Raw genomic sequence first — 21,992 nt, 5'->3', positions numbered from 1 at the left:
ATATTCAAGTCTATGGAATTTGTCCAGTTCTTTTTATTATTATTAGCTTTTAAAGTTTATTATTTTGAGAGAGAGAGAGAGAGAGAGAAACAAGGTGAGCAGGGGAGGGGCAGAGAGAGAATCCCAAGCAGGCACTTGTCAGTGTCTACACCGTCAGTGCAGAGCCCGATGCGGGGCTTGGACTCACGAACTGCAAAAGCATGACCAGAGCCGAAATGAAAAGTCTGATGCATAACCAGCTGAGCCACCCATGTGCCCCAGAATTTGTCCGATTCTTCATAGCTATACTGCTGTAGGAAGTCTGTTAGATATTCTTGTATATTAACCTCTTAACATAGCTGCGTGTTTCTTTAGGATAAATGGCTAAAATTATTTTTTTTAGGTTTTTAATAGGTATTACCCAAATAATCCTATCAACACACCCTCTCTCCTTCTCCTCAGTTTAAAAATAGGTCAAGGTGTCTGATGATCTTAATTTTCATTTCTTTGATTACTGTTGAAACTAAACTCCCCCCGGCCACTGGTTTAGTAGCCATTCATGCTTCGTATCTTTTACCTGTTGAATATTAATAGAAAATAAAGTTGGGTGCCAGGGTGGCTCAGTCATTAAGCATCTGACTTTGGCTCAGGTCACGATCTCACAGTTTTTGAGTTGGAGTCCCACCACATCGGGTGAACACAAGTCCCGCTTCAGGTAAAAACCTGAGCCCTGGATGAGCCTCACTTCTCTCTCGTTGTCTGCCCCTTATAGGGTTCTCTCTCTCTCTCTCTCTCTCTCTCTCTCTCTCTCTCTCTCTCTGCCCCTTGCTCATTTTTGCCCTGTCTCTCTCTCTCTCTCTAAAAAGAAAAAAGTTAAGTATGACTGTAAGTTTTCACCAGAAAAAAGTGTAAAGTCATGCTCCATTTAATGTTTTCTGACATGTATTTTGACTGCATCAAGACTTCTTTTATGTCTTATTGATCATGTATCTATTGTTCTGGTAGCACCGCCTTAATAATTAAAATTTTGGATTCTATTTGAATATATTATGGTGATGGTCTCTTCTTGTTCTTTTCTTTACTCATCTATGTATTCTTTCATAAGAGATTTGACTCACTCTGGCAAGTTTCTTACCCTTGTACCAGGACTGATTAATTAAAATTTCCTATTGATGAATGAATTTGGGTAGAATTTTCACCTCTGCAGTAATTACTGTCCTCTTAGGGAAAATGCTGTTAGTCATCTCTTATTTTAGATAAAAGGAAGATGTTTTTGTTTCAACAGTTCTATTCTTTAGAATACTCCAGGTAGAAAGTTAAAATTTGAAAGTAATGATATTATGGTTATTCTTCAGTACTTACATCATTTTATTTTCTTGGCTTATGCTTTGTCTTCTGGAAATGTATTAAGTAACTGTGGCAATAGCAAGCATCCTTGTGCTGTTCAAGATGTAGTGGGAGTACCTTTGGCATCTGACATTAAATATGCTGGTCTGGGATAGCTGGTCTTTGAGTTGATTGATCATGTAAAACAAACGTCCCTTTTATATTTTAACGGGAAAATGGATATAGTTTGAGGATAGTTCATTAACTTTTGGGAGATGAAACACTGAGTATCCCAGCTTGTGTTGCCTGATGAAGACACTGACAGGTCACTGGTCTTCTTGTCAACCTTGCATGGGACCCTGTGTGGGTTCAACGTTCAGAAAAGCTGACCTAAATGACCTGATGTTTGCACCACATGAGATTGAAGGGAGGTATTGAATTCTCCAGTGTCTTCTCTTAACCTCAGGTTTTGAGCTTGTTTGAGGATGTGGCCCTGAAAGATTTCTATTCATGGAGCGTTCATCTCTTGTAAAGCTGTATCTCTTACATATGATTGAAATTTTTACCTGAGCATTTTCAAATCAGATGAAAATGAAACTTGATCCCTATATTAGGAGAGCAGAGCTGGAGATAAGGTATGGGGAAGGTGGAAGGGAGAAGACAAAGAAAAGTTGAGAGAGTAAATTGGGAATTTTCCTAAATTTGAAAGCAAGTGCTGTTCTCTTTGCCAAATGTAAGGGTCAACTGTACGTGTGAAAATGAATATCCAGTCTCCACATTCCACCTGGATGCTAGAGACGAGAGTGGTCTCATCTCAAATGCTAAGTAGATGTGAGGAATGCTTCATGGTAGTCCTTAACTAGCCTGGTGTAAACTTTTCATGAGCACTGTACTTTCCTGTGGTAGTTTGGGCATATAAAATACTGGATGTTCGTTTGTTTTCCTATACTGATGCCCTTGAAATTTATTAGAATTAATAAACGTACAGTCTACAGTTGAACTAAGTCAGCAGAATCCTGAATGGTTTCTTATTTATGTGCTAATTATTTCATATTTAAAGATAAAGTAATTACTATTTTCAATGATAATCATTCTCTTTTTAATAACTTCTTAAAGATCTTAAATATTCATGCCAATTTTGGAATTGTTTAAGTTTTCAAAGTTAAAAACATGAATTTTATTTCAGAAGGCCCCAGCAAGTACATTTTTGAATCTTATTTCAAGACAAGTGCCAATTTAAAATTTACTTGAGTTCTTTAACCTTCAAAAGTGCAGGGAATTGTTGATCTAACGAAGAACTACTAGTCAAATCCCCATCTTACCAGCATCTGTTACATGGGCAGTTTTCAAAATTCTTAGGAAAGAAAAATGTGAATTTATTCCTAGGAGACTAATAATTTCTCATAATGAGTCAAAACACACATACATACCCAGTATGTGGCCATTTTCAATTTGTCCCTTTTGTGCTTCTTTGTGCTTTAAATGGGAACTTTTAAAATTAAAAGCTTCCAAGGGCATTCACTGAGTTGTTTTTTTCTTTCTTTCTTTCTTTTTTGGTTTTGTGGAATCCTTCCAAATCTTGGCAATTATTTCCTGTGAATGCTGCCAAACTTTTCATAGGCAGATACCGTAACTCCAAATGTTTTTTTAATCTGGTTGGTAATGTCCTCTGGGCTTTAGAGTATCTATGTTCCCTTAATCATTCCAGCCTCCTGTTAGCAATCTATTAAACAAATGAATTTCAGCTTAGGACTTTACGTATGACCTTCCTGCTATAATACAAAGAAATAACAGTAACGAGATAGCTTTACCACTTACGTATCTCCTAAATATGAAATTAACGGCTGTTCTCGGGCATTATGTTATAAAAAGATTATTTACCAAAAGTCTCCAAGTGGTTGACTTTTATTTTTATGTTTTCATGTATGTAATGTAGCTTAAGTAATTTCTGGTTTGGGACTCAAAGGGTACTACCAGGTTTATATAGAATCTTAAATTCTCATGAATTATTGAGTGGAGAGACCTCAGAGAATGAGACATAGAGCAGGAATGCAGTCTTGTGAATTTATGTACTGAATTCTTATTCAAAAGACTTGCTTAAATATTACCAAATAGCCAGCAACAAACCACATTTCCAAAAGAAGGGATGAGTATTGCTTTTGTGCTTTTTTTTTCTTTTGTATATTCCCAAATGGTACTGCTAGGCAATGTGGATAAGCATATTTGGAAGGTTAAGGTCAGTCTTTGAAGATAACTTAGAAAAAGGACAGAACATTAAGGGGAAATAATTTGGTTGTGCTTTTTGTGTCTAGAGGTAGTTCCCACCCAAAGCCCAAGCCCGCGGAAGCCATGACCGTTTTCCTCTCCCCTGCTCTGACAGGCAGCCTTGACCATTCAGGATAGCCACATCCAGGTCCACAAGCTGGTTCTCCGGCAACAGGAGAGCCTCTCCCCAGGCCCGTCTTTTCGAGGGGGCCCGCTCTTTCAGGACCAGGAGAAGGCCCGCCACCTGGAGAAGCAGCGGGAAGAGCTGGCCAACATCCACAAGCTCCAGTACGAGTTCCAGCAGGATCAGCGGCGCTGGCACCGCAGGTGCGACCAGCAGCAGCGGGAGCAGGAGGCCAAGGCGAGCCGGCTGTGGGAGCGCGAGAGGGAGTGCCAGTCCCAGGAGGAGATGCTGCTGAGGAACCGCGGGGAGCTGGACCAGCAGCTCCAGGAGTACCAGCAGAACCTGGAGCGGCTGAGGGAGGGCCAGCGCCTGGTGGAGAGGGAGAGGGAGAGGATGCGGGTCCAGCAGAGCCTGCTGTGTGGCTGGAAACACAGTCGGCAGAGTAGCCTTCCCGCAGCATTTTCTCCAGGAAGCACAGAGGTACGGGCCTTCCGTGCTTGTGGAATTGGTGTGTAAGGCAGCTTCTCAAAGACAGGTTCAGTCGTGGTCATTCCTGCGACATTGACCGGATCCGGTGTCTGCCGTTTTGCTGTGGCGTTAAGAGCTCACAAGAGTTAATCTATAGGTAGCAGAAATGAGGAACCTGGTGCCTGGGTGTCCCGGTCAGTTAAGCGTGGGACTTCAGCTCAGGTCACGATCTCATGGTTCATGTGTTCAAGCCCCGCGTCGGGCTCTGCGCCAACAGCTCAGAGCCTGGAACCTGCTTCAGACTCTTCTCCCTCGCTCACTGCCCCTCCCTCGCTCACACTCTGGTCTCTCAAAAACGAATAAACTTTAAAAAAAATATTAAAAAAAAAAGAAATGAAGAACTTTTAGGGAGACAGGCATAGAAATCTTGGCTCACGCTACAGAAATTTGAAAAACCTAGGTCCTATTTGGATCAAGGGCTCGTTGTACCCTGTGATGCCCTTATGCAAGGGAAGAAACACAGAAACAAGTCTTCCAGGAAGGCAAGGTTTGTCCTAAGGCATGCTCACCGTGAGCATGCTGCCTTTCCTGTACTTGAAAGACCTCTTTTCTTGATCGCGCCTTCAGAGTTTTATATAGATATACCTTTTAGCGGATTAATTAGCTGTTAATGTGCATCTTTGGGTACTGAATTCAGCAGGTATGAATTACTGTTACTCTAATTTTATTGTTTTGTACATTGACGTATTAAATTTGAAACCTGTTTGTTTCACTAATAGTTAACATGAGTATGCTAATTAGTGGCTGGGCCGGATATAAAATCTTTTTAAAGATGGTCTTCCATTCATACACCTTCTACTCATGTTTGACAGTGCCCCTTGTTCCGGGAATTTGCTGCACTCTGTGCACATAAATACTTTTTACCGATAGTGCATAAAGTTGTAAAACGTGATAAGATTATAAGAAAGATCTGTGATGCATATGATTTTCCTTTCGAGTTGGCTGAATTACATTCATGGCAAATACCTCGCGTATGTGCATGTATTTTCAACAATTTATTTAGCCAAATTGAAAAATGTTGTGCTCTCTGAAAGTGGTAGCATGCCCGCTAGGTTCTTTTGTTTGTTTTTTGCTTTTGTTTTGTTTTTAAAGATAGGCTGGACACGGCGAGTTGAAGTTTTGGTCCGAGCTCATTAAAAGGGGGTGGGAAGAGGTCTAATGCTCTTATTAAAATCTTGATGGCTAGAACTATTAGAAATAAATACTTTACGAAATGTGCACAAATTGCTGGAGAAATTATTGTACTTTTTTGCATTTTCTTACACAGGTAATGGAACTTAATCGATCCGAGAGTTTGTGTCATGAAAATTCATTCTTCATTAATGAAGCTTTAGTACAAATGTCACTTAACACTTACAACAAATCGACTCCATCGGGTGTCCATCAGGATGCCACTTATCCCCAGAATATATCTAATTCGGATTTGGTAAGGACTAGTGAAAATCAAGTAGACCTCCACCTGGACGTTTCTCAGCCCTTGGATGTCAACCATGAACTGTGGACAGCTGCTGGGTCCTGTCATCAGATACCCGCTCTCCACCAAAGCAGCAAGGATTCTTGTACAAATGGTAATTAATGCTTTAAACATCATCTGTATAGTTTCAGCAAGAAGCTGTTTGTCTGAATGGTTGGCTCTTCTTCAGAGTGAATCAAAGCGAGCCCTAGAAAGGGAATAAACTGGTTCTGATGAGCTGGAGTTTGTGGCATAAACTTCTTTTTGGTGAAGTCTGGGCCATCTTCTAGCCAAGTCGGAACATGGTTAGAGGGCTTTGAGGATGTCACCAAGGTGTAAGAACCAGACAGTGTTTTCAGATCTGTGGGTTAAATGATAGATACCAAGTTGCTTCACTTTTAAGGTAAAGTTATTCCTCACTGTAGACCCTACCACGTCCCGATACTCATACTCGGCTCTCAGAAATAAAAGATATAGACAGGGTTTGTGTTAGGACTTTATGGCCTATCAGGGCAATTTCCTGTAACGTTAGTGAAATCTCTCCTGCTATTAAACACCTCAAAATGAAACTGTTAACATCATTTGTCATTGTTAAAAAAAAAAAGTGTTGTGTCTCCATAAGTACCTCATAATAACACAATTTGCTAATCCCATTAAAGCATTTGCCAAATATAAATGAAAGGCAGCTCCAGTTACCAACTCCACATGAATCCAAGTGATTTAAATCTATGTCTATTATAAATTGTTTTCTAGGGGATATGAAGTAGGGAATGAGAAGAACTTGAAACCTCTCTACTGAAAAACAGATGGCACGCAATAGAATAAACAAATGGCTGGCCACATGGATGTGAAATAAATCACTGACAGCAAAATCTTTCAGAAACATAAAACAAGCAATAGTGTAGAGATCTTCAGAACTTGACACAGATTTGTTTCTATACTTTATATATATTCTTAGTTTGGTAGTGGGATAATTTCTCAGCGAAGGAAAGTTTCGAAGGTACTCAGCCTCTCTGAACTAGAGAGTGACAATTCCAACACTGCCTGAGAGCTGATAGGTGACGGATCCAAAAGTTGTGAATTTTTAATAGTGGATGATAATTTGCCTTATTTCGTGACTGCTGTAACATTCTGATTTCTTGTCAGTGTGTAGGAGAGAATGAAATCCTTCTTTGAAGCTTCATTTCAAACATCCTTTGAATAAAAACAAATAAAATGGAATGGTTCATTGAGATTTTTTTAAATAGGTAGAATTTAGAGAACGTGACCCCTTTATTATCTTGCAACTTTAGTATTGTGGAGACCCCGTTGAAGAATGCTTTCTCTAGGTGACTGTTGCTTTGCTGTGTTGATTCATTAAGTTGCTTTTGACAGTGTTTTTAATGTTGTTGGCAGTGTGGTTTCGCATACCGGCTTTGGTATAATTCAAAAACTCAGTGTGAGTTAAACCACATTCAGCTTTTGTTTAAAAGCGGCATCTCTCTCTTTTTGTATAGCTCCCATCTTTTTCTTTTGACTTGTGCTTCAAAGGATGAAGCTTTTAAACATTTGGCAGCACCCTTGCAGGAGATAGAAAATGTACTAAGGAAATAAACAGTGATTATATCCAAAACCAGCCTCTCCACATGTAAGAAATTAGAGATAGCTGAGGGAAATGCTGAGAAAATGTACTTATGCTTCATTTATCGTGTGTCCGGCATAGGCCAAGGACACCGAGGACATTGGCAAAAGAGAGGAAAATCAACCTTGGCCTGAATCTCTCAGGAACATCCTGGTGTGTGTGTAAGTAGGGATTAGATCAGAATGCAATGTGTGCTGTTAATCACTAGAGTTTTGCAACTAGTCAAAAAAAAAAAAAAAACCAACCCTGTTTATATTTGTTGAGGTAAACGTGATAAGCACTTTCTGGAGGAGAGACGGGGAAGAGATTAGGAGGTGATAGAGAAGTGGAATGAAAATTGGATATACTTTCTTAAGAGGGTTGTCAGGGCCAGATAAAATGGTTCCAACCACTCTCAAGCTTTCACAGCTTTTAAATTTGAAAGTAGCACAAAATAAGCTGCCCATGGTGCTCTCGCCTGACTCCCGCACCCTGGGGTGGGGCAAGGGGGAGGCTCTGGGCTGGCAGAGGCGGAGGCGGGCCCAGGATATACGGATGGAGAGAATCCCAGTCCGGTGCCCGAATTAAGGACGAGGCAGCGTCAGCGTTCCCTGGCACATTTTGCCGCTGAATCTCTGGGTTAGTGGTCATTCAGTGACCACCACTGAGGACCTGTGGCTCACGATATCCTGATGAACATTTGCCTCTAATGCTCTTGGCTGATGTGTTTGTTAAATGTGCATTTAGCCATGTTTCATTAATGCCGTGCTGAGGATTTTACCCTTAGGCTTTAAGGTCAGCCGTATTAAGACACCTACTTAAAGAACCGTTTGCTCTTTTGTGTGCTTCGATACCGTGTCCATATGATCAGCTCAGATGAGCGGAAATGTGAATTTCTAGCACAGTAAGCCGGACGGAAAAAGTTGTGTGTCAATTAAATTCTTGCATGTGTTTAGACGTCCCATAGATGGGAATTTTCATTGGTTTGTTCAGTTCAGTTTCACCGGCCACTTTATCGTGCTCTGGTTGTAATTGGATTTTGAACTACCCTTCCACCACTTGCCTCCACCACCAATTATATGACACCGCATTTCAAGGACTGGACTACGGTTCTCCATGGAGAAATCATTTAATGCAACAGTCCACTGAGATGCCTCTGTTCTTATCTCCATTTGGGAGGAGGACCTGAGGTATAGTGACTTGGTCCCACAGCTGGTGAATGGTAGAGCCCCAGATGGAGCCCAAGAAGACTGGCTCTGGAGCCCATGCTCTTCACCATTACACTGCACATTGTTAATTTCTAGAAAGCTGTTTTGAATTGTACTTTTTATAGAAGTTGGAGTAGAAGTGGAATAAATGTTGCCATAATGCCTGGCAGGATGTTCACAATTACAGCCAGTTGTGGTGGTGGTTTTCTTCTCCTTCCTTCCTTTTTAGCATTACCATTTGGAAAATGTTTCTAGATATTTGGGATCGTGGTGGCCAGTGCTTGCATGGATTCTGAGCATCTTCAGATACCATAAATACCCTTCAGCTTCACTGTTTTCCCATAAAACACGTTTTCTTTTTTTTTTTCTAGTTTTATTTTATTTTATTTTATTTTATTTTATTTTATTTTATTTTTTTCCCAATATATGAAGTATATTGTCAAATTGGTTTCCATACAACACCCAGTGCTCATCCCTAAAGGTGCCCTCCTCAATACCCATCACCCACCCTCCCCTCCCTCCCACCCCCCATCAACCCTCAGATAAAACACATTTTCTTAAAGAGCATTTGTTTCTCTAATGTTACATAATAAAAACTCCATGTTGGGGCGCCTGGGTGGCTCAGTCGGTTAAACATCCAACTCTTAATATTGTTCAGGTCGTGATCTCAAGGTCATGAGATCGAGCCCCGTGTTGTGCTCTGTGCTGTGTGTGGAGCCTGCTTGGGATCCTTTCTCTCTCTGCCCTTCCTTTGCTCGTGTTCTCCTTCTGTCTCTCAAAATAAACAAACTATTAAAAAATAATAATAACTCCATGTTATTTGTAAATATTTTTTAAGTCAGCACCTTAAAGAACTCTACTCTCCAATTTTGGAAGTTGTTTTCGTGAACACAATTCTTGGGTATTTGAATATTGAATCCAAATTGGAGTTTGATTTTATTTATGGTGGAAGAGATGTTTGTTTTAAGAACTTAATCTGTACTCAGGGACACAAACTACTAGAAGACTATAAGACTACAGAAAATTTGAATTTCTTTAAACAATATAGTCCCTGTAGGACAAGTGCTGTGTAATTGGACCCATGAAATGCTCAACTTTACTATTCTTCTTAAAGGCAAAACAGATAATTTATTTCTGTGATTTTTTTTCTTTTTTTTTTTTTTTTTGCCTCTTACCTTTAGAATTCTAGAACTATTTGGTGTCTCTATTACTTTACATTTGATTTTTTTTTCATTAAATACCAGGCAAAACACTCTATGGTATGGAAATTAGTATGAAATCTTCTTAGTCTCCCTTTTCAGTTATATTTTTATCTGTACCTCACTATTTCGAGATTGCCTGGAAAGTTTCTTTTCAATATAGTTAAAGCATTATGGTTTTGCCATGCACATGATAAAATTTAAATCAAGAGCCAAATTTTATGCGTTAGTCATGTTGCTATTGGAAGAAGAATAATTTTATTAAATTTGGATTCCAAAAGAGTGTTTCCCTTTATTACACATTAGGATTTGGTGCCCATCAAAGTATTATCAAAATTCAAAGCATTGTATTCAGAATATTTCATCTTGGCAATGTTGTTTTTAATACAGCTGTGTTAAACTTTCATTGGTGTGTTTTTTACATAAGGAAAGAAAACAGAAAAATTTCCAAATAAAAAGCTAAACTGTAGTTAGTATTTAGGTAACAGTTTTTAAGAAGTGAGTGTATGATAATTTCTCATGTTTTTAAAATAACCCCTAATTCAGAAATGCGCACCCTATTTGTGTAATCTGTGTGGAAAGAAGGTTGGCCAACGACCTTCAGGCAGTTTCTCAAAAAAAGTGAAATTGGCAATGGAGAGTATAAACTTCAAGGACCAAGGTGTATTTGAAAGGAGGGGTGTATTAGTTTGCTAGGGCTGGTATAATAAAGTACCAGACAGGGAGGCTTAAACAACAGAAACTGATTTCTTCGTGGTCGTGTTTCTAGTGCTGCCAGTCTGAGATGGAGATGTTGACAGGGTTCGTTTTGCTGAGGGCATCTCTCCTGGCCTTCTAGAGTGCTGTCCTCCTCCTGTGTCTTTGCTTTGGTTTGTTCCCATGCATGTCTGTGTCCTAATCTCCTCCTCTTTTAAGGACACCAGTAATAATGGTTTAGGTGATGACCAATCACCTAGGTCATGCTGATGACCTCGCTTACCTCTTTGAAAGCTCTATCTCCAAATATATTATGAGGTAATGGGGGTTAGGAGTTGAGTATGTGAGTTTGGAGGTGGGAAATACAGTTCAGCCCTTAACACAGGGTAAAATCATTGTTTTTCTCATGGCAATAGTTGTAGGTATCGTGAAGGCTTTTAATTTTTTTTAACGTACCAGAGTTGAACTATAATTTAACTACATTGTGAGCCTTATTTACTTGGTTGGGGGAGTGAATTGAACTTGGAAAATTGTGCTAAATAATCTATATCTGCTTATTGATGTATTATCAATCTTGGACGTCAACACATAGAAAGTGGGTCAGAAAATACTGAGTCTATAGATTCGTTGGACCATATTTCCAAACAAAGGTCCTAATTAAGGAGCTTTGGGAATTTTGAGCTCTCTCTCCGAATGAGAGGGATAGTAAATGCTTTTATTTTGAGTTGCTTAAATGAACCAAAAATGGAAGGGTTGAGAACATTCATTATGACATCAACTTATTGTCTAGATAGATCTATGGGAGTTTATAGAAGTCAACACTGGGAAGTCACTGGGCAACTCTTTTTCCTGTGGAATTTTGACTATCACTTTGGGAACATTTTAAAGGAAATCACAGTATTACTTGCTCTCGGTAATCCACGCCATGGCAAGACTATAAAGAATTGGACTCAGAGGCTTAATTTTAATGTTTCTCACTGACAAGTGTAGATGATTGACTTTCTCCTTTTGCAGATTTTGTACCAGGAAAGGGAAACATGCCATTTGCTTGTAGAGCCTGGTGAGCCCCCGGTGCTGACTGCCAACTTCCTGATTGCATAGTTCTCTGGGGGAAGGTTGGCTGTGTGAGCCAACTGGGCCAAGGCCATCCCGCCTTAGCACGTAGAGCCCAGTACACAGCAGGAGAGTAAAACAGCAGGTGGGTGGATTCAGAGGCAGCCAGCCAGCCATGTGGCTGCCTGTTCATTCCCACCCTGGGTTCCAATTTGGTTTCAACAAGCTGCTGAAGTGAGTCCACTCGGTATGAATGATTCCAGAGGTTAGGCCTAGCCTTGGGTCATCCTTAGCTTAAAACACGAAAAAAAAAAAATACTTCCATGTAAATAGAGACATAAATGTACATATCAACATAAATGTCGTCTATGGTCTACACATTTTACCTTTCCAGTACAGTGTGGCTTTATTTTCACAGTGATTAAGGGTTGGGTTTGGAAGGGAAGTTTGAAACCGTTCATGTATTTAACATACCTGAAGGATAAGCGGTGGTCCTGTCAGTCTCATTGAGTCATGAGACAGTGATCCAAAACTAGCAAAGGTTTCCCTTCCACAGATCAGAATTTGGGACTCCTGTTATCACCCCTCTGTCTGTCTTGCAATGGAGGTTCCATTTGGTAGGGCTTGCTTCAAATGTGAAGTGTTCAGCTGAGGACTGTTAATTTATGTCTGCCTAAGAAGAATATGACCATCTGGCTCAGTAGGTGGCAAACTTTTTCTTAAAGGACAACGCAGTGAATGTTTCTGTCTTTCCGGGATATCAGGTCTTTGTCGCATATGGTCAGCTCTGCCATGGTAGCTCAGAAGCAGCCACAGACAATGTGTAAAAAATGAGATTAGCTGTGTTCCAGTGAAAGTTTATTTATAAAAGTAAGTTTTTTTTTTTTAATCCACTTCAGTTGAAAAGGTTATACTCCTCATTTTGGAATTCCATCTCAATTCACTTGTGGTTGAATTAATAATGTAATATGGCACTTCATGCCACTTAAAAACATTTGAATTCATGGTCTTATTTGTTCTTTACAGCAGTCTTGTGACAGTTAATGTTGCTGTTTTTCAAATAAGGCGACTTTTGTCTGTTACTTTTTGTTGAGTCTCTGTGAAAAGATGAATTTAGAAAGATAGAGTTGAAAGGTTGGAGTGTAAGGCTGGTGGCTTAAAAGTTGGAGAGACTCCCCGCAGCCCCCTACTGTCCTGACCTCAGATCCACATTCCTGTGATTATGTCATGGAGGGCTATCCTCTAACTATGAGGCTACATTTGGAGAAGTAAGGTGTCATAGGTGGGATTGGTTGCTGAAACCATGGTTACTATAGATGACTGTGCCTCATGGTTTCTGAAAAAATGCAATAAAAGTATGAATCCCTCTGTTCAAAGATTCTCATTTGGTAGGACATGGGTGAGGCTACACATTGGTGTATCTAAATTCTCCTTAGGTGATTGCAGAGCAGCCAGCCTGTACCCTTTCCCTGGTGTGCTGGGCATGATGTTCAAGAACCTCAGTTGAAACAGTAACTCTCATTCCTATGGCTACATGATTTCTAAGCCTTCGTTTCCCATCTGTACAAATTGGAAGGAAGTGTTAACAGAACTAAAGGGGAAAAAAAGGCGTGGCATGTCTTGGGATCTGAAGAGTATCTGCTTCCTTCCTACCTTCTGGAAATAGTTCTGATTGTGATTCAGGGCTGGTGTGCTGTTTCCTAAATGTCACTAAAGCCAATAAGATTTATTTGTTTTTCTTTATTTTTTTTAATTAAAATTTTTTTTAATGTCTATTCAGTTTTGAGAGACTGCGTGAGCAGGGGATGGGCAGAGAAGGAGGAAGACACAGAATCCGAAGCAGGCTCCAGACTCAGAGCTTTCAATGCAGAGCCCTACATGGGGCTCAAACTCACGAACCGTGAGATCATGACCTGAGCTGAAGTCGGCCGCTTAACTGACTGACCTACCCAGGTGCCCCATAATTGTTTTTGTTTTGTTTTTTGTTTTTTAGAGAACAAGTGCGACTGAGGAAGAGGGGCAGAAGGGAGAGGGGAGAGAGACAGAGGGAGAATCTCAAGCACACTCTGTGCTCAGCATGAAGCCCAACACAGGGCTTAATCCCATAATACTGGGATCATAACCTAATCCAAAATCAAGAGTCAGATACTTGGGGTGCCTGGGTGGCTCAGTCAGCTAAGCGTCTGACTTCAGCTCAGATCATGATCTCATGGTTTGTGAATTTGAGCCCTGCATTGGGTTCCCTGCTGTCAGTGCAGAGCCTGCTTCAGATCCTCTGTCTCCCTCTCTCTTCCCTTCTCTCCCATTTCAAAAATGAATAAACATTAAAAAAAAAAAGTCAGATGCTGAACCAACTGAGCCACCCAGGTGCCCCCCAGTAAGATTTAGATTGTGAACAAAAAATACCTAAATTGGGGAACTTTTTTAAAACTCAGAATGGAAATCACTTATTAAGGGTAACCGTGTTTCTGTATCGGTCTGAGAGGAGGTGTTTGTTACATGTCACCAGAACTATCCTGCGTGGTAGTCTCAACAGCCAAGGGTTTAGCTTCCCTTTGTTCTTTTCTGTAGAGGAAGAATTTACATCAGTCAGCTGTGTTTCCAGAACCAACTGAAAGAAATAACTCTGGCAACAAGACTGAAAAATCTCCATTTGGGATACAGAGCTGCCATAGCTACAGAATATCCAACCCTAATTGGTTGCATCATGTCAGTATGTGCCCCGGAAATCTTGTACTTGAGTTCCCTGAGTAGGTTTTTCTACTAGAAAGAAGTGTTGAGAACGGCCAACAGTATTTTAGTTTGAATCATTCCTCACTTTAAAATTTAAAAATAGGGCTTCGGCTTATGATCTTAATCTCCTTTTGAGTTTGGTTACTCTGAATCAACTTGTTCTTATTAGTCCTGGATAAACTGATAAAAATCAAGGTTCAGAATTACCAGGAAGTACCTCTTATTAGCACTCATCATAATTTGAATTAATTACATGTGTAATAATTTAATGTCTGTCTGCTCCAGTATAGAATGAGCTTCATGGGGTTGGGGAACTACATGTGTCTCCTTTGTTAAATGCTCTATCAGAAGCACCAAGCACACGGTTTGGCATATAATGAACATTTGATAAATATTTACGACCTGAATGAAGGAGTTAAGGCCCGTACTCTTTAGCAGAAGTGATGGAGACTGTGAGCTTGAGCCACACAGCTGGACTCTACTGAGACATTGGAAGAGGTTGAGAAAAGACAGAGTTAGATGAGTATCTGGCCAGCTAACTGGATGCACTGAGTTTCAAAACGTGTAAGACAGGTGTATATTAGATGTCAGGACAACTGTATGCTTGCTCCTTGCCTTTAATACATGACTTGGATTCTAGGCAACAAACTTTAAGAGTTATCAACTTTTCTTCCTTACTAATGTTGAAATGAATTTGTTTACTGATGTACAGTCCTATTTAACAGATTGTACAACTCTAGAGCATCTTTTTATGTGAGGTTTTTTTTTCCGTTTAGAACATTATGTATAGTCCCATCCAGCCTTGGATAGCAAATGAAAACTGAAAAAGTGAAAATGTATTCTTTGTAAAATGCTTTAATTTATTCTAAACAAGTAGAAATGAATCCTTGCTGTCGTTTAGGAAGGTGGCACAGAAACAGTTTAACATTTAACTATTTTATCAGTAACTTAGCCTATCTGTTCATTGGGGTATTTCTTTTTTAACCATAAAGTAGCTCAAACACCAGTAAATGAAACATGGGCAGTTAGCTCAACATCAGCGAAATACTTTCTTAAACGCTTTTTGTTTTGCTAAATCCTATTTAACAGTCCAGTGTATTTCCCCAGACAAAACAAATAGTATTTGCTTAGTTAAATTTACTCCTAGAATGGGATCCAATTTCTCTGGCATGACTTTCTACTTGTCTGACTTAAAATATTGCCTGAAAGATCACATATTTATCATTACAATCTTAAAATTAAGTGTGGTGGCATCTTAAGAAATTTATCCCTTTGCTTTAGTCCAAACTGAAAGGCACCATATTTTCTCAAATGGTCAATTCCCAGACATAGCTGGCTGAGGGGGGACATCTTGTCCTGTTGTTTTGCACAGATTTGAGCCAGATAATAATAATACAAAAAAAAAAAAAAAAAAAAAAAGCCTGGGCCCGAGTTTTGATCTCTGGAGATGTTAATTTGCCATGATAAATCACTGTTGAGTTTCCTTGGATAAGGGACCAGAGTATCCATTCTCTTTCTGGATGAGAGATTAATTCAATTTAATTTGAAATGTTAATGCTTGGTTTGAAGATTTACCTAAGGAAAAATGTAATCTTACAAAGTTTCCAGTTATGCAGGGCAGGACTCTGGGCCTTTCACCGAACAATTTCACAGTAAGGCTGTGCAAAATTTAATTATTTTCATGATGACTCTTTTCCATAGCTCTCTTTGTGCAAATTTCATTACGCTCCAGCTTTTTCTTCCTAAAACATAACATGCTGGATGTTTGGATTAAATACAGAATATTTGGATCATCGGCCAAAAATATAGGACACTCTGCTTCTCTAGTGAATTGAGGCCATTTTGTAAGAAATGGTGCTGTAAGGCTTTGGAAGTAACGTTTACAAGCAAAACATTGGCAGAGTTTTAATTTTATTTAATGACCTGCTTCCTACCAGTGATCTTGGCACCCTGTGCAATGATTTGCAATCAATTAATCACACAGAATGTTGTAACACTGCAGTAAGGGCATTGCACTCTGAGAGTCTCATAAATCCACCAGCGACAGAAAACAGAAATTGCAAGCTCAAAGACCTCTTCATGAAAAACCCCAAATGGGGAGGTGATTTTAACGTTGTGTTTTCTGACATGTCCTTGAAAGCCTCAGTACTTTCTTGTAGATGGTGAGTTCCTGTAGTTCCCACTTCTCAAAGATGGTTTGGCCCTAACTGGACTGTCAGTGCAGGAGTCTGGAAGTGTTTGCCTCATTCACTTTAGACACTAGTCTTTCAGATGAGGGAATTCTGGATTCTTCTGAATTACTGTAGGAGGCTATGAATTCAAGGCAATAACGTTCAACTGCAGTAGGCCGTGTTTTTGAAGTCTTTGTAGGAATGATTCAGGAAGGACGCATGTTTCCATCCTGGGAATATGCTGACATTTGCTAGAGGCAGATGGCAGAAGATGGGATGGTGTGATATTACAAGTCAGAGACTTGACATACTTGACTTTGCCAGAAGCTTCTGGAATCTGCGTGTTTAGGATCTTAAGCTTATATTCTTGTCATTTCAGATGTGCCCTTGCAGTTAACTGCTTAGCTATGCTGGGAGTTTTTTTTTTTTCTTCTTCTTATTTTAGCATAGTAAATATGGAACTATTAAACATTCTTAAAATTATATAAGCCTGAACTCTTGGATGTGTGCATATTGTGTTGTCTTTACTTGCTTCCATATGGTTCTGTTTTGCGGATGTTCTTATAACAAGAATATGGAAGCTTAATGTATATCCCATCTGATTAAAATTGAACCCTCTTTTAAGAAACCGAAGTTTTCAGAGCTGTATTACTTCCCATGAGTAGGTTAAACTTCTGACTCTTGACAAATTTATTCCTCCCAAAGCTATACTATGTTTGATTATTTGTGAAATTATCCAGATTGGCAAGTAGAGCTCATCCTCTATTTTTAGATGCTTGGCGCTTCTGTTCAGCGTGAGCTCTAAAATACGCTCCCAAAGTTTTGCATATGCAAACGCCTCTTCGTTGGCACATAGATGGGATGGAGAGAACGTAACAAACATTTTGGCCAAAATGTGATGGTCTGTTAGTCGGCATGTAGTAATGAGGCCACATTTTGGATCCAAGCTCCAGTGTGAAAAAGTGCAGTCGTACCCTGATGTCTCTCTCTGGGGACTGCAGGCTCAACTCCCAGCCCTCTTGAAAGGAGAGTGCGGCAATCCTGGAAGTCAGGGCTGGGGGGTGGCTCTTAGCTTGCCTTTAGGGTACTCCACTGAACTGTCTTCACACATTTAAAAAAGATTTTTTTTTTTCAGTTATTTCAAGCTGATCAAATAGCCTGAGGGTAATGCATTGTTAAATATCAGGTACTAAATTCATCTTTTGTGAGCCTCCGCTGCTCTGAGATGCTTTAATCAATGGAGAAAGCATGAAACTGAACTGTGTGAGCCTGAGAGCAAAGGAAGTATTGGGAAAAACCACATTAAAATTCCTCTCCTCTGAGAAGTTGTCATTCTTCCTGGTAAGAGTATGGAAGGATTTTTGCAAATGGTATTGCTAGTAAATTGAAATATTTTCCCTTTATGCTTGTCAGATAAGAGATACAGATATATTAATAGATAAATATTGCAGATATGTTTGTCAGAGTCAATCTCTTACCTACTACTTAGGATTGAGTCACACTCACCCACAATTAAAATATTTTCTCAAACAAATTTATAGGACTTCTATAAATTGATAATACTTTAGGTGATAGTATTGGGAATTTTTAGTTTTTTTAGATTATCTGCAAGTTGTGTTTTGTTTTGTTTTGTTTTGTTTTTGGAGAATCCATTGGCCCACTTTGAGAATGTATGGTTCAGGAAAGTTCCAGAAAATGTGTTTCCTGAAGGGCTTGATTAAATGACTTAATCAACACTGACCCAGAAAAGAGTTGAAACCTGCCTGGCAATACCATTTTGGGCCAGAATGACCAAGGCCAGATATGTTCCTGAGATAAAAGTAGGTGATAGAATATTCTCCTGTTTCTCAAACTCACTTTTGAAGATAGTAGAAGATAAAGGATCCACCATCTCCCACCTCCTAAACCAAGTTTCAGGAAAAATAGACTGAACGTGTATTTTCTTATGTAACGAACTTTACCTGAGTTAATCAGTTAATCAGTGCTTCATTTTTAAGTGAGGGATTTGAATGCATACATGAACAAATGAATGCACGAGGCAATGTCGTTGACTAATTTTGAACAGTGGAGATGACTGACTGGCATAGTGGTTAAGACAGAGAAGGGTTGGAAATTATGCCTCAGTTCATAGTCTAGATCTGTCATTTATTACCTATGAAATTTTAAGCAAGTAGTTAACTTGATATGTTTGTTTCCTTATATATAAAATTGGACTTCTGATAGTATCTGCTTTGTCCTTGGTAGGGGATTACATAAGACAAAGCATAAAATACCTGGAATTTTGGAGGTGCTCAGTATACACTTACTACTCTACCTTGTGTTAAGCTATAAATCCTTAGGAAGACTTGAGCCACTGTACTCCTTCCAGGTGGTTGCTTTGGTGGCCTGAAAGACTTCATCTCATTTGGGTTTTGAGCTAAGAAGACCCATCTCAAAACATGATGCATAATTCTACTGGCTGTTACTAGGTGTTACTAGATAGGCGGTTCTCATAATAATAATATTGGGAAATGCTGGCTTGGGGACTCTCCAACCTTTTCAAAACTTTTATCGTGCTCATGGATATCCAAAGGTGGCGCTTCGCCAACCTTGGCATTTAACCACAGCATCCTCCTCTGGGGCCTAGTGTTTGGCAGGGCTACTGTTCCTTTAAATATACTGGAAAAAACACTGATGTAAGTGGATGTTGAAATAAATGCATTGCCCGGGGCGTACCCTTCAAATACATTTTTTCTCCCTTGGGAACAGTTGAGATCCAAATGGCATATCCCAGCATGATTTACCACATGGGTTGTCTTTTGAAAACCGAAGCCAGCATGGGTTTAAGATAGAGCTTTGTGTAGCCCCCAGGTCAGCACTTGAGCCTGTGGTTAAGGGTTTGCGTCCAGTCCTCTTAGAGACTTTTTGGGTTCTCTTCCTTGGGTGTTTCCAAAGGATCTGTGTGTTGAAAGGCGGTCCTCCCTGAAGGAGCACGGGAGGCTATGTGTTTGGGGCTGGAGGTCTGATCTGGCTTTGAACCTCTCAGCCGCCTCTCCTACTACATCCTTTCCCCACTGTGGTACAGTGGTCAGAAGTTCTCCTTGTTACGTGAAAGGCCAGAGCCCTCCTATTTTTTGTGCATCTGCTTCCTCTGTCAGGAACATCTTCTCTTCTACCCTTTTCTTCCAACCTGGCTAACTCTTGCTCACCTTTCAAGACTTAGCTCCGGGGTCACTTAGTTCTAGATGCCTTTCCAGACCCTCTTTGTCTGAGTTAGGAACCTCTCGTGTATAACGTTGTGTGTCCAATGCACCCTTTTCCTCCTTTGTACCATATTTCATATGTGTTTTCCCTTTAGACTAGATGATGCTTCATATGGTTTATTTTGTTTGAGTTATAACTTACATACAGTGAAATGCCCAGATATTAAGTCTATTCAATTAATTTTGTGGAAAGAATATCAAGGTGCAGAGTATTTCCATCACTCCAGAAAGCTCTCTTCTACCCCTTTCCAACCAATCCCTACCCCCCCGAAGCAACCACTCCTCTGCTTTTCATCATCATAGGTTAATTTTGCTTATTATAGAATGGAATGGAATCAGATACTGTGTGCCTTCTTGTGTTCAGTTCTTTTCATTCAGCATGCTTTTGAGATGCATCTATGACCTTGCATCTCCTTTTATTATTCATCCCCTTTTATTCCTGAGGAATCTTGCCTTGATGGATTTACCACAGTTACCCATTCTTCTGTTGATGGACACCTGGCTTATTTCTCATTTTTGGCTATTATGAATAAAGCTGCTCTGAACATTCCTGTACAGGGCTTTGTGTGTGTGTGTGAATTATGTTTTCATTCCTCTTGTGTAAATACCTAGGAGTAGAATTATTTCTGGAGTAGGTGCCTGTTTCAATTTTAAGAAACTAAAAGCATTTTCAAAGTGATTATACAGACTATAAACTTGTTGACTGTGGAGTTGAGGTCTTATTCAGCTTGGTTTCCCTTATGTCCAGCCCAGTGCAGAGCATACACTAAGCACTCAGTGAAGAGCAAATGGAAAAGAAGCTCAAACCAGTTTTCATTCTGATATACTCTCTACTAATTGACAAAAAAAAAAAAAAAAAAAAAAAAAAAAAAAAAGCCCATTAACGGAATGGAACCTGATGGTCTTAAATGTGGTTTTCTTCCAGGCAGGCAAACATAGGGGAATATAGTTCCCTTCTCACTCTGCTCCTGGAGCTACCCCTTCTTGCAGGATAGCAACACATATAGGATGTGCAGGTGAAGCCGAGAATGTAGATTGATAGGCAGTCATACAAGGGTCCCGGTCACTGTGGTTGCCATGATTGTTTCTCAGGTAAGAACTCCTAACCCTTCCCTCCAAGACCCTCCACAGGCTACTCTTTCATCGCATCCCCCACCTCAACTCACCTGCGCAAACTCATGGTTCAGCCAAGCTTGACAACTTTCCCTTTTTATGGCATCTAGCATTTTCTCCCCTTTGTCAGAGTTGCCAATTCCAGCTGGAATACCTCCACACAGGGCCGTCTCTCCCTGTTGACATCCTGGTCGGCCTTCAAGGCTCACTTCAGATGTATCGTCCCTGAAGTTGTCCTACCCACCAAACCTGGAAGCTCACTGTCTGGAGGTTCTGTGAAGGGGTGTAGAGCTGTGGACTATATTCATCCGGCCCTGAATGCCTTTCAACTGTGTGGTCATGGGCTTTCTCAGGACACCGTACTCAGTGGTCCTCAGATGTCTGTAAGGAATGAGGGCTGCTGGTCACTAAGGGACCAACTGAGGCTGCCCTTCATGATCCTTGCTCTTGGTGGCTGATTCCATGAAAGAAGTTTCATGTCATGCTATGGCTTCTTGAGACGAGTTGTTTAGGGAAGAAAGAGGTCTATCCAGAAGGAGGAAGATCTAGTGCCAGCTTGGGGATACATGTCACCTGGCAGATACTGAAAGGGAAATTGGCTTTCTTTAGGCCCAGTGTTAGTCACAGGTCATATGTCAACAGGACAAGTATTAACAGCAAGAGCAGCTTCTTACGACGTTAGTATCCATAAGAAAATTTAAAAACAATTTTCTTTAGAGGGAGATGGCTCCAAGGAGGAGAGCCGTGAATCCTGTGATATGTGTGTTTTCTTTTGATTGCTGTTTTGGTAAAATCCTTATTTTGTCTCTGTTCTGCAAACTGCCTTCTTTTCAAACCATACAATTTCTAAAAACATTTTAAGTTTAATTTCCAGAAATGTAATACAGTTATCTTTACTCTGATAACAAACATAAATGTGAAAAGAATGCCGAGGGTGTGAAAATCTGCCTTGAACAAAACATTTTTTTTCTATATATTATGTTGTGCTTTTAAAATTATAATCATTTTTGAGTGGCATAAACTCAGAGCTACAGTTGGAAAATATATTTTGGAGTTTGGTTTCTTGGCAAATGTTACTTCAAACAAATAAGACTTACAAAAATAATGTTTCTCATTTCTAAAAAGAAAAAAAATTGTGTTGCTATGAAAACTGTAAATACCAATTTCTCAGAACAGAAAAGGCATGTTAGTTGTTTGACATCATGTAATTTTGTAGTTGATCAAGAAAAAAATACACTCATTTGTAGACCTTTGAAGAATTGGACACCAATTTTTTTGAAGTCCAATAATGTGATTATTAAG

At 39.8% G+C, this 21,992-nt stretch overlaps 1 protein-coding gene across 2 annotated transcripts in view; it reads left to right on the top strand.

Moving 5' to 3' along the window:
- ARHGEF28 (Rho guanine nucleotide exchange factor 28) overlaps positions 1-21,992 on the top strand; it is a 305,098-nt gene that overhangs the window by 271,613 nt on the left and 11,493 nt on the right. For both annotated transcript variants that reach the window (XM_078449013.2, XM_060635551.3), the window contains 2 exons: positions 3,686-4,174; positions 5,490-5,790. In XM_078449013.2, the coding sequence (XP_078305139.2) occupies positions 3,686-4,174; positions 5,490-5,790 (790 nt within the window). The remainder of the gene's footprint in view (positions 1-3,685; positions 4,175-5,489; positions 5,791-21,992) is intronic.

This window comes from Panthera onca, chromosome A1 (genome assembly GCF_046562875.1).
Source record: "Panthera onca isolate mPanOnc1 chromosome A1, mPanOnc1 haplotype 2, whole genome shotgun sequence".
NCBI classification, from domain to species: Eukaryota; Metazoa; Chordata; class Mammalia; order Carnivora; family Felidae; genus Panthera; species Panthera onca.
The sequence above is the reverse complement of the archived record's forward strand: the minus strand, read 5'-3'. Positions and strand labels throughout refer to the sequence as shown.